Here is a 13,981-nt window from a genome sequence, read left to right as displayed (position 1 = left end):
ATCATTTCTAAATCCTTCATTTTTCCTATATTCTGGTAAATGACCTCTGAACTGCATCTCCCACCTCCTGCAACTCATTCTTGGTTCTTTGCTGTGATGGGCAGCTCCCTCTGACCTGTAGTTAGGTGCAGAAGCTAGGCACAAAAACGCAGAATTTACATAACAGAATCTTGGAACAAATTTAGGGATAATAAAACTCTGATGTTGTTCTGACTTATGAATTTGCATGTTCAGTATTGCCAGTGACAGCCAGGCAATCGATAATCTTAGTGCGAGATATGGTTCCAGTTAAGGATGACTGCATTGCATAATGATATATAGAATGCCTGATGGTATTTTTGAAATTAATGATTTCTTTTAGCATTTTTACAGCAAGGCATTTCTCACACTGTGTGTTTTGTCTCCACAGTGGACCCATGGCGCTCTGCAGAAAGACAGATGAACACCAGCACTTTTACTCCTCGGCTTTTTTCTTCCCCAGAAGAAACACGTCCCTGTCACCAGCAAGCCTTCCACATACGGAAGAGCATTTCTGTGGACAACCACCTTAGTTCCTGCCATTATCCAATCCAGCCTCCTGACCAACAGGGACAAAGAGTGAAGAGCAAACTAAAGAGGCAATTTGTAAGTACATACTTTCTGCTTTTCTCATTAAGCAGCATTAAAACTGTATACAGGGGCCATATATTGTCTTAGAGTAGACCGCACATGGACCAATATTAGTAGTAGTAATAGTAATAACAGATTTAGATATTACTTATAATGCGTGAACTATAGAGACAATATTGGGATCAGATAGGCAGCTAAATTTACAGAGAAATTACATGTATATGAATTGCCTTCCCATCGAAGGATTTGTAATGTGAAGCAGAATTGTTAATTAGACTAAGCCTAACTGCTTTGCTATAAAATGTCTTTTCGTTGGTGCTGATGAGACTTATTTATAAGTTAATTCACTTTATAGGTTAAGTCTAGGAGTGGATTTATAATATGGGATGTTAAATAATGGGTCCATGTTATGGGTTAGGTTTACCGTTGTGGTAATGTTATGGGATAGATTTTGGGATTGGTCAGGTTACAAGTCAGGTTTGGGGTTGTGGTAATGTTATGGGTTAGGTTTTGGGATTGATCAAGTTATCAGTTAGAGTTGGTTCTTATGTTATGGACTAGGTGTTGTGGCGGGTGCTTATTTTGGGTTAGATTTGGGGTAGGGTTTCCATTTTGTGTTAGTTTAGGATGTTTTGTATAATGGTAAATTGTATGAAAAATACATTTTTCTTATAGGTTTAGATGTATGGAAGTTATGCTCTAATTTTTTGCTGTTTGTGGGGAGTTTTACCACTTTGTCTTGGTAACTATTGTCCAAAACTAAATTAAAGGAAGATCCAACATTTTGTTACCAGAAGAGAATGCGAGACCAAATTTTCCATTGAGGACAGATGCTGGTGTCTGTTACATCTGCCTTGCTGATGTTGGTGACTCTCTAAAAGTGTAGCAGGAGCTGCGAATAAACATTTGTACTAATCTGAATCTCCTCTTATGAACTGATAAAATCTTTACATCCTTATCAGTGTCAGTTTTAGCATTGGGCATAGTAGCCTATAGGCAGGTAATGGAATAGCTTTTCTGTTTATGCTTATGGGTTACACTTTATTCTATGATACACAGACGTACACTCTTCCTATATAAAGTCATTAAAATACTTACATTTTATTTTTAGTTCTGTATTAAAATATTAATAGGGAATGCACTAGGGACAGCAGTGTATAAAGAACTCTTGAATTTCAATAACATTTGTAGACATTAAAAATGGAAAACGAGGACAATGGTAGGATAGAGCTGCTCGGTAAGGTCATACGTGAGGAGTAACATTTTTAGTGACCCATTAAATTTCACTACTTTTTCTCTTTAAATCCCTAACAGATTTGAGAACAGAGAAAAGTCAAATGGTTTTCCTAACACATTGATCTCTTTACAGTTGTGCATTGCAAGCAGAATGCTAATTAAATGCTTGCACAGTTTTCATGCCCCCATAGCAACCAAGTGCGGGATGTAACTGATGGTGCTTAGTGTTGATGCAATTTGCTTTATGCTGTGATGCAAAATTGAGCTTGTGTATTCAGCTGCTTCATTTACTTTTTTATTTTTTTGTAACTATACAGCAAAATTGGAAAGGTAAAATACCAGCCTGCCCCCAGTACCCTTGTAATTACCCCACATGCTCAGGGCTATATTAAAGCTTCCTGCTACCCTAGGCCCACCTAATCACATAATTTGTATTGGTTCTTCCTCTTTTGTTCAGTGATAATTACAGTAAAAAGCAAAACTAGAATGTGCATTGGCTTGGTATCACATGTAACTGTTTCTCTGTGTTCTCTATATGTCTTATAAGTTTCATTATGGTAAATACAACTCCGTCCAAGCTTAATTACCCCTTTTTATCAAGTGGCAAGTCTCTACCTTGCTGTTCCAGAAACTTGTGCTGAATCACTGCTGCTGCAGTGATTTTTACCACAGTGACCCTATAGTTCAAAGTGTCCCCTACACATCTTGTGACCCCTTTGCCCCCAAAACCCCTGCATACTCAAATCTTTTCCTGACCCATGGGCTTCAGTGACTCCTGTGTAGCTATGACCCTTTCTGCTCCTTTGACACTGCTGACTCGTGACCATGGGTGCTCCTGTAATCCTGATTTTGTGTTTACTGCCTGCCCTTACTTTCGGCTGTTCCTGACTCCAATCCTTCCTACCTCACTTTTCATCTGTCTGTACCTGTGTTTCTGAGAGTGGCAACCTGGGAGTCACACATCAAAACCAATCATCCCTTGGAGAGTGCATTTGGTGCACTTTGGTAGACTACCCAGTGCTATTTAGGGTTCACACACTTCAAGCTTCGAGCTAATACACTGACCACAGTGTTTCTGACACACTTAGGGTGGCTTGCCACTAACCAATTCTATAAACTTGAATGGGACTATTTTGCAACTGCTCTAGCATTTGCAATCAGCAAAAAAAAGTGAAGTGGTGTTCTGATGGGCAGCAAATGATGCTGTCTAAACTTATGTTCTGAAGCTACGTACACAAGTCAGATGATTGTCACCATTCCTCCTCATTCATTGTCACTATTTATCATCCTGGTCTTGGGTGACAATCAAGCATGTGTACATGGTTTCCAGACTTCATTCATCAATCTGTCCTGTGGATTGATAAACAACTGTAATGCACAGTGCGATGTCACTTGCTTATTTTCCTCTAAAGAACCGCACAGCACTCGTTCGTTCATCCTAATGAAATGTTGTTTCCATCGACAGTAATGTGATGTCTGCTTAAGTCATCATTCACCTTGCAAAGCATACATTCACTTTACAAAGTAAACATTTCCTTTGCTAGTAATAAACAGTCTGAGTTCCCTTTATCCAGTCCATTGTGTGTAACTCTGAGACCAATTTACTGCTTAGCCTGCAGCCTCTGTTGTCAGATCTCCCCCTGCTGGTCAGATATATCATTGCAAAGCATATGAACAGACCTAAAAGTGCACCTGTCATGTTGTGAATGCCAAAACTATTATCTGTGCTCCTCATATAATATAATGCTGCTGGAATCACAAACAATTTTTGCTACATTTCAACTGTCATTTTATAAATAATCCACCTACACAATTTTATTATTGATATATCTGTGTATGATATTGTGTTTGTGACTTTATTTTTCTATTCCTTAGTGCTTTTCTCCCATTAGGTGGTGGTATATCCCTGGCTATACAGATAGCATTCACTGTCATTCTTTGAGGTGGTATAGTGCTGAATCCTATTGTCCTGTGTCCTTTGCTACAGTTAAAAAATACCTGATAAGGTCAGCAGCAGCAGCAATTCTTTATTATCTCTTGCAGGGGGATTTATCCAAACTGTAGCTGTTGTGGAAAATGCTACACAGCAGCGATGTAAAGCAATTTTAGAGCCACTTTATTTTCCAGTTCTATTTGTACCTTTGTGTACATTGATAGAAGTGTGCCTTTTATAGACATCAGACAAACCCAGCAGGGTAAATGTCAACTGAGTTTTTTTTTTATATTAAGAAACAATCTTTACTCTGTCTCTTTTAAAATCAATGCATTCTGGGACAAATCCATGTAATAGGTGTCCACCCCCACCCATCTCCTAAAGATCCTAAAAGTGGACTCTCCACTAACATAGAAGGTTAACTTATGATGGCCATTCCCTTCCTAAATCACCTAGGTGAAAGAGATGTTCATCAAAAAAAAAAGTTCATACTTATTACTTACCTCCCCCCTGTTGCTTGGCATGACATTGCTGCCCTTCTAGGTCGAGACCTTTGGTATACAGAGCAGGCAAAAAAAAAGAAGACACCCGAGTCCATACCGGTCCAAGGACTGACCCTTGGGGGGATTCACCTGCTCAGGTTTCAATAGTATTTTACCTGGACAGGCAGTAATGTTATCCTCCTCTAAGCCTCACAAAGGGAAGACCATCAGTAAGGAAAAAATAAAAGTAACTTTATCCCTTACAGGTACATTTTTTACATACTATAGTATGGTATTTGGGGGAAGGGACCCTGCCAGTATAAGCAGACTGGCCAGTTTAGTAGAATGTTTTCTTTACTGTAGTTGTCTGCATTTTTCTTCTTTATTTTCACCTGCAGATTTGATTCTGCAAATAACTCACTACCTGTCCTAGAGGGGCTTCGCTCACTGCTCCATTGTATTCATAGAGGAGCCATGGTCGTTACCCAGGCTGGTCTACAAACATGTTTACCTTTGTTACAAAGGATATAGTCCACTGAGCTGGAAGGGGTATGGAGATAAAGAACACTTTACTGCCACTCATTTGCAGCATGCATGTTTGGTGTATCTCAACAACAATTTTTAGAAGGAGTAAATAGCAATACCACAATTCTTCCCATGCAGATCTACTAATAACTAATGGAAGGGTCTGTCTGAATAGAAACAGATGGAATTTTTTTTCATTGTTTGGCCATCTTAAAAGTGGTATTAGACGGACCTCAGATGCAGAAGTGGCCGTACGTTGCCCCCAGCGGGGCAGCGATTGTGTTTCCTTAGCAACATGAGCGCAGATGATGTCCTGCTCAATTTAAGGTATTCGGGCTGTAGCCCTGTACTAGGAAACAGCTTTATTTTTTCAGTAATGTTTCATTTTTCCTTTAGAAGGCATTTATATAAATAATTTCACTCTTCAACTGTTATTTTCCCAAAAAGCTTTAAATCTAATTGGCTGGTAGGTAATACCTGGTACAGTTCTTATTTTAGACTTAATGGAAATCGTGTATTAAGGTCTGAGGGACAGCTTTGTGGTGCATGGCAGTCAGATTCTACCTTTCATTCCCTTAAATTGCTTTGAAAACAAGGAAGGATCTGGTTTCTTTGAACAATACGGACCATCCTTTCTTCAAGCAGGTTTATACTTGAATCCCACTGATGGACAAGCAACATTTCTAGTTTTGTGGCACATTTCATGACCAGGTCCGTTTTGTGACACTCCACTAGGTAATTTATTTTTTATCTGGTGATTTGCCCATGTACCAGGATTGCATTCAGAATTACCGGTACATCTTTATCTCCAGAAACAGTAAAAAGAATCTAAACAACTATTTATTACCTTATGCCGACCTAAAAATAATGCCAACATACAACAGTCTACAAATCCAACATCCCACCCTTACTCAATTTAAACCCTTCTAGAGTTCTGGAGACATACTTATATTTCTTGGGTTGGCCTTAATCATGATATCAAAATGTATTTGTTATTCAAGTGATTTTATCCCTTCCATGTCCTTCCAATACCCATACCAAGACATTTTCTGGAAACCCAGAAGAACACCATTTAGAGCTTACCCAATTACTATAAGGCTACATTACATAAACTGCATTACTAATAACTAATGTAAATCAGAAGTGTAAAATAAATCAAATTACCCTTAAGGGTTTACCCTTAAGAATATTGGATTCTTTAAAACCAACATGTTCTAACCACAAAAATAGCAGCTTAAATAAAGTATTCTCAGCAATATAAAACATTGCACCCCCAGGGCACTTCATCCTATCTTGCTGCAGATAGGAAAACTAATTTTTATTACCGGCAACACAGGGATCGAGTTTCCATGCTCTTATGATATGAGGAACAGAACAACGGAAACAAAAACTAAGTAACCTTAGTTTTCTTTAAAGCGGAACTAAACTAACTAATGTAAGGCCCTGATCCAGTAACAGTACTTGCCAGACACCAGTACCCCAATCGAACACCACACTCTTCACCTATAGCAACTAAGCCTCAGGAGACTGGTTGCACTTTCCCAGCACACAGTTGCCCCAAGGACTTAGTGCACTAGGGATGGAGCCCGGAGAAGGGCTGGCAGAGGACCGAGAGCCCACAGATAAAGCAGTACCACGATTTCAACAGAGACAAGTCCAGAATACAGAGCTAGAGGTCATACACAGGTAATCCGTCCACCAGACCAGGGCAAGACACAAGCAGAGTCGGGGGTCACAGACAAAAGGTCGGTCCAGGCAGCATAAAGTCACAGGATCAGAAACGGGCAAGGTCAGTAACAGTAAATCACAAAAATACACACCAGCAGCAAGTTAGCCTAGCTTAACGCTACAGCTGTCACAGATGACTGGGAGCAGAGAGGCTATAAGGTCCCAGCAGCTAATGGCAGCGCAAGACAGAGTCCGGAACTAATCTGCCCTTCAGAGTCCGAAACTAATCTGAACTAAAAAACCCTTCAGCCGTGCACAGTGTGTGCTGGGGATACCGATAAAATACATCAGGCTGCACAGCTAAAGGGAAGCAGGGGCTTCTGCTATTTCTTTATTCTCCTTGCTGCTGCAGGTGACATTTCTGGACAAATTAGACGCATGCGTGAGATCAGCTTTTTCCCCCCAATGTAGGAAAAAGTCCCTTCTGTGCATGCCCGAGATAAGGCATGGCTTCACCTTCTTTTTAAACGTGTTTAGGCAAAAGCACCTTTTATGTAAAATAAACATTTTGACAATAGGTCTACTTTAAATATATCACTATCTACATTTAAAGTTTTTTTGCCATGGGGTTTATTTTAAAGTAGTGAATCTAGAATTGAAACATTCTCAGGCAGAGAATCTTCCAGGTCCATGGATATAAGTAGCAGTAATTGATTCTCCACCATATTTTTGGTGAATGTCAGATTCACTGCCCTATAAAAAGACTCCTATGTCATGTTATTTGCTATTATGTATAACACTTTAAAATAACATTAGCAGAAATGGAAATAGCAGCACATTTATGGAGTTCATTGATTTTGGTCAAATATTGTAAGAAATGATATATAGTACAGTGAATAAACAGATTGTGAAATGATTTGAACAAAGTTAATTTAATGCATTTCATTCAGAAGATATGACTTTATTTTCTGCCATAGATTTATGACACATTTATTAAATAGTGAAAATGCTTGATGGCTCCTTGGGGTATGTTATTCCTCCCTGTATCACTTGGATGGTCAGTTTCTGAATATTTTTAGCCTGGTGTTAACTTGCAGTAATGGTTCTGCCAATCATATCTCAGAAGCATTTGATTCAAGACTTATCAGTTGACCAGCGGGCTAGTCTGTTCCCTTAGTTGTGTCCAATGCTTTTCTAAAGGTATCCACACTACGGGATAATGTTTTCTGGACTTAAATAACCAATTCAATTTCAAGCTGACAGACTCTCTAATTTAGGAGGGTGTAGGTAATCATTTCTGTTTCACACAAGTCCAGCTACAGACAGATGAATCTAGCCTGAAGCCCTTATTCAGGAATTGCACTTGTCTAGATAATCAAGTCTTCTTCCAAAGTGATCTGTATATATTAGCAGGTAGGAATCCACAAACAACTAACCCCCTTCTGATATAAAGTTTATAGTATAAGTAATTTACTGTGTTAATGCATGAGTTAAAACACACATCAACCCCCCAGGAAGAAATACTTCAATAATAGGCTATTGCCCAGGTTGCCAAGCCAAATATGATAAATACATAATTTAATAGTTGTGAAAAAAGAATGGCTCTTTAAGGCAACGTAGTTTCATAAAGATGAGTAGATTCATTCATATGAGTAGGTATATTTCACGAAAATACAATAAGGAAGCAAAACTGGTATAATTCTAGACAGAGTTGTGCTCAAGTGTTTTTTTGTGAAAATATATACGGATCTAGACTAAACTCAACTAAGTGGTAAATACAAATGTGCATGCAGTTCACCCCGGGGACGTCCGAGTCTGCAGTGCTTAGCGACAGCAGCTCCTCCGCAGACAGCCTTTTGTTTCAACTGGAGAACTGCAAGATTCCGCTATAAGGACTGTGATTAAGAAATAATTAAGCTACAAACTTAGCTAAAGTCATTTACCAGTCCCCTGATGAAGCCATACAGCGAAACACGTTGGGTTCAGAGACTTATTGATTTATTCATTGTTCAATTTTAATCTAACATGTTTGAAAATACATTTGTATTTTCCACTCAGTTGAGTTTAGTCTAGATTCGTATAAATTTTCACTAAAAACACTTGACCAGAACTCTGTCTGGAATTATACCAGTTTAGCTTCTTTATTGTAATGTCGTGAAATATACCTACTTATAAAGTCTTTAGGAATTTTATCTGCTTGAAAGAGCCATTCTTTTTTCACAACTTTTTAAATTATGTATCAATGCATGTATTTTTTTTTTAGTAAAACCTAATTCCTGACCTAAGTCTCACCAAGGCAATTTTAACATATGCACCTATACATAGAGGCCGGTCAAATGTGCAGACATTCACCTGAGCCTTGCAAGGCAGAAAAGCTGATGACACGACTAGTTTTGGCTTATAAAGAGGGCAATGTCTACTGGTGCTCAATAGACAATATTTGTGTTCAAATCATGAAAATGGCCAGGAAACTCCAACAAGCATCAAACCGTTTGTAAAAGAGTCGACAGTTTATAGCCTAAGAGCAACAAGTACATCCAATGTATTTAAGTAGCCTTTACCAGGGTTCAAGGGTTTGGCTTCTTTACTGGTGTTCCTCTCTACAGTAATTGGGCTCATTATACAAAGACGCTTTCATAGTTAACCCACCTGTACTGGCCTCTGAATCCATAGATGAGTACCGACGCCTAATGAGGTTGGCTCTATTGGTTGGACAATATTTGCACCCTCCATGTTTGGTGCTTCTTTTCTTTTATCTGCTTGTTGGAGTCTAGCCTGGGACCTTAAATTAGGATACCTGTGACATGAACCATCCCACCATGGACATAGGGATGTGCCATAGGAATTAGTTTAACTTTTGAGATTTGAGGCTCAATTGCAATGTTTTGACACTTTTTGTATTTCTTTACTACCTTGGTTTAGGAGGCCGTCATCTTTTCTAGCTGTTTGTGGGCAACTTAAAACCCAACTATGGGCATTTTAGAGCAGTGCAGATGTCACAACCACTTTCTGCATCATTGCCCACTACTGGGAGAAGATCCGAAGCAAAAGTATACAGGGAAAAATATTGGCCATCAATGTTTCCAAGGAAATATTTGTTTCTAATATTCAAATGTCATGCATAAAGCACTTTGAAACCACAAGTGCTGCTTTAAATAACTCACAAGTCTAGAAGGATTTGAGATTCAAGATTTTTTTTACAGTTTCCATGGAAACCAAAAAAAAAACTGGATTGCTTTATTATATAGCCTCACTGTCCTGCGTCTGCAATAGGTATTGGCAATGGCATGATTCAGCTATCTGTAGGGCCTGATGCTTTTAGACATTTGAAGAAAAAATAAACAGACCGCCATTGCTGATCACCTTCTGAAAATGCTAGCTGCCCGGCTACATCTAATTTTAATTCTTTATGCAGTACTGGTCTGGAACAGGTATGCAGTAGGGAAAGTTAGAACTCCTTATCTGGGTACTTTTTCCAGGTCAGTGATTGAGACTGAGAAGTATGAAACCACTGAATTACCATGACAAACAGTCAACCAGTATTTAAATGTTTGGAAACAATTGTTCTTATAGTGACGGTGATAGACAATTGTTCTTTAGAAATAAAATCAAATTTATTGAATTACACAATTAAAATACCATTGTAGTGCAAAGCACTATACAAACAGACCTCCAAGAATCCACATTCAATTGCATATTCTTCGCCCAAACATGATTGTGACCCATAAGTGAATATATGCATCAGTCATATAGATTACAATTGTAGAGACATTCAATGAATGTGGGATATAAATCAAAGAAGTATTTTCATTTTGACGCATTTCACAGACATGAGCCTGCTTCATCAGGAAACAGTTTGTACATATAGGGAGGAGGTAAGTACTACTGACAAAATTTAAATTACTGACAACTTTTTCCCGGCAGGAGGACCCCAGGAGAGAGTGTTTACTTTAGCATTGGTTGCAAACCCATATGTAGATCTCCAAATTAGCTATTTGTTTTGTATGGTCAGACTACTCATACACTAAATCATAGCAGAGACATAGGATTGAAAGAACCAGAATGCTGAAGAGCTAAGCTCCTGTGTCATCACTTGGAAAGGGAATTTCTAACTAGCAAATGTCTATCACCTTTAAAGTCCCTATAAACACAATTTTTTCCAAATATTTTACTATTTTGGGATGTGGTTATATTATTTACAAAAAGCGATTCACAGCTATGTTTCTAACAACCACTATTTAAAGAAAAAATGGACAGCAATGGGAGCCTCCATATTTTATGTTCCTGTTTTTATTTTTAATTATAATAAAACATAATTGGACCCCCCACATATTGAGCTTATGCATGGAGCTTGGGTTTTCCAGTTCACACTGGGCTCCATTCCTTTCCTTTAAGGGTTGGATGTTCTATAGTTGAAGGACAGGGCATCTTCCCTATAACCAAATGGTTATGGAGGTTTTTGGGGATGGTTTATGGTGAAATCTGGAAGTTCAGAGGGAATTCTCAGATATCTTCCCCTCATCCTAAAGAAGAGGTACATGGTTACAAAGTACCCCAAACCTATGGCCAGAAACAGTTGAAAGAATGTAACATACCAAATGCAGAAAACCCTAATAATTATTAATATTTTTTAAACGTATGGACCTTTGCATGGTCCAAACATGTCCTGCAGGGTCCTTCCATTCCAACATCTTCACATGGCAGCTCAGAGGAAGTATCACACAGACCACCTCACTTCCCAAACTCTTTCCATACTTACAATGGTTTTGGGTGTCCAGAGAGCTCTGAGGGTGGAGTTTTACTGTTATCGTTACTCACAGGGAGAATAGTATTGTCACAGAGTAAGACATTTATTCCAGAACAAAGGGGGAATCCTCACCTACTGGTATAGAGTGAGCGTAATGTTATACAACAGAGGGGGAATCATCATACATTCATAGTGTAATACTTATGATATACTTATAATAGCGGCAGATCCATTCTTACTATTTCAGGAAATAAATTGGACCATTGGTCTTTTGCACTGCATGATATTATGAAGCTGAAAGGGATCATTTTGCAGTGTTATAGACAGATTTGTATTGTAGATTATTATATAACGGTGGAAGACCCTCGCACAATGTTATGTGCTAAGAATGAAGGTCCTTTATCCATGCCACTATGTCAAGGTTACTGTCGTATGTAGGGAGCTTATCTGTCTTCTCAGCAGTCTGGACTGTGTTTCAGCAGCTGCTGTTAATGTCTCTGATCATTATAAATAGTAATTCTACCAGTAAGTGAGGTGATTTTTAGACACATCATGTTGGTTCCGAGACAGGCTTAATATATCCTCCCATGGATTTCTTCTTACTGGAAAAAATTCAAGCTTCTAAAGAGTTCATCACCTTCACAGAAGGATTGTGTGACACTATTAGCCAGGTGACAACAAGACCCATCAAAAACTTTCCATTGGCCATTAATCTTTTACTATTTTAATTTTGATCTTCTGAAAATTATATATTAATGTTTTTCTTATGGTAACAGCTCTAGCTTTCAAGAGGTACCATATTGCTTTTAGTGTGCTGTGTACATTATAAATGAACCTTTGGTCCATCCCTTGTGTCATATTAATATTTCCATAAGAACATTTTAGCATATAGAAGTATACTTTTTGCGTTTCGTTAACAATAAATAGTATTGATTGCACTTTTGAGCAGATTCCATATTTTTAGCATATTTGCTCTAGGTTTATGTGTTGCAAACAAGGCTTCTTGCACAGGGTTGGCTTCCCCATTGGAGGACATTCGAGTGTCTGATCATTTTGTGTTGAAGTCCCAAACACAAAAGTCTGAAAGCAAAATATTTTAAGTTTTTATTCTTTTATTTGTAGACATTCTTATTAAACATGCATGCTTGTTTAGGGTGTCTTAAAGCACAACTCCAGGGTCTGCCTCTCTTCCCCAAATCCTGTGATCTCTGGGTCTCGGACTAGGTTGACTTGGTGTGATGCAATAGGCAAAATACCAAATCTTTTTTAGAGTTCAGGGAAAAGTATTTCCCCATCCACCACTAGATGGAAGGCTTTAACCAAGAACTGTAAAAGTGACAAGGAAAGTATGTGTGATAGCTGACAACAGAATTCTAAGTATTGGGAGATCTGGTTTGGAAAGTATGCACTGTGAATAATGTGTACGCTCAATTGAAATGGCAAATGTATATTAGCCTGGTCATATATAGAATACACTGGTGGATATTAATGTTTTTACTGTGTAGCAACTCACATCATTCTGGTCTGGATATACCCAGAAAATCAGAAAAGAGATGTCACAAATCAGCAAAACTATTCAGGTCGGGCAAATCGGTCCAAATCCACACCACCTTGGCGGACATACATTTACCTATGATGGGCACAGATCAAAGCCCATGTAGTCAAGAAAATGTTAGTTAACAAGCTCTCCCTCTTACTTATTGGGTATTACTTTACAAAATAACTATAGCATTTTCAGTATTTTAAAATATGCAGCCTTATAATAATAATTGGTGATCCAGCCATGAATGTCCAACACTCCATCCTGTCTCCCAATTGCATTGGCTTTCTCAATAGATATTTTAGGCAGCTGTTTCTACACACAAAGTAAGACGTGGTCCACCATGCAGTGAAGTTTAGCAGCCCTGAGATACAAAAGACGAAACAGTATTTTATAAAATAAAAATGGCAATTGTTTGTGATACACGGTGTTTTGGCAAACTATATCTCATTCTGTTAGGGTTTATATCTTCTTTAACTAAGCTTTTACTTTTATACCAATAGGCATTTTTATTGTATTCGTGCAGATAAGGAAATAAAGTCCCACCACAATCTCGTTTATAAAATCAAAGCAACACTGTTGCTCAAACAAATGCATAAAGCAAAGGAGACAAAAATACTCTCATGCTGTGCATGTTGGGTTCTGTGATAGTGAAATAAATTCTCCAGCTAAAAAAAAAAAACTCACTTTCAGAAGTGTTGGATTCCTGGTCCCCACTGCACTCAATGGTTTAATCCATTGGTCCGTACATAACTACTTTATCCTGTAATACTCATAAAGAAACCAGAACAAGCAGCAGGGGGACCAGGAAATTGGCACACTAAGGACTGACGATTTTTCAGCCAGGGGGTTCTTTACAGGTATAGCCATGTGGAACATTGGGTGCATTTTCTTTATGCTTTTATTCTACAACAATGAGTCTATTTTTAAGCTTATTTAATAACTGACTTACCATCTCTGTGTGTGTGTGTAATTAAACACTGGAATGTTGATCTAGAAACAGTATGCCCTGGTATGAAAATGTATTATTTACACAACAGAACTATGGCAAAGCATTGGCCATTCAAATGTTACCCTATAATTACCTAGCTGTTACTAAACCTATATACAAGTGTTCTCTGACCACCGTAACTCCAGACATTGTTAAGAAATAATCTCCCATCTCGTACACCCGCTGTGTGTTTACAGAGAGATTAGAAGTAGACAGCAGAGATTAGAAGAGAAGAAAAACTGATAAATCA

At 38.3% G+C, this 13,981-nt stretch overlaps 1 protein-coding gene across 1 annotated transcript in view; it reads left to right on the top strand.

Annotated features, from left to right (window-relative positions):
- Positions 1 to 13,981, top strand: part of LOC140335197 (ankyrin repeat and fibronectin type-III domain-containing protein 1-like) — a 176,027-nt gene that overhangs the window by 23,826 nt on the left and 138,220 nt on the right. Inside the window, exon 4 of the mRNA XM_072417648.1 lies at positions 410 to 624. Coding sequence (XP_072273749.1) covers positions 410 to 624 — 215 coding nt within the window. The remainder of the gene's footprint in view (positions 1 to 409; positions 625 to 13,981) is intronic.

The sequence above is a fragment of the Pyxicephalus adspersus genome, chromosome 7 (genome assembly GCF_032062135.1).
Source record: "Pyxicephalus adspersus chromosome 7, UCB_Pads_2.0, whole genome shotgun sequence".
NCBI classification, from domain to species: domain Eukaryota; kingdom Metazoa; phylum Chordata; class Amphibia; order Anura; family Pyxicephalidae; genus Pyxicephalus; species Pyxicephalus adspersus.
Note: the sequence above shows the minus strand (reverse complement) of the source record. Positions and strands in the feature narration are given on the sequence as shown.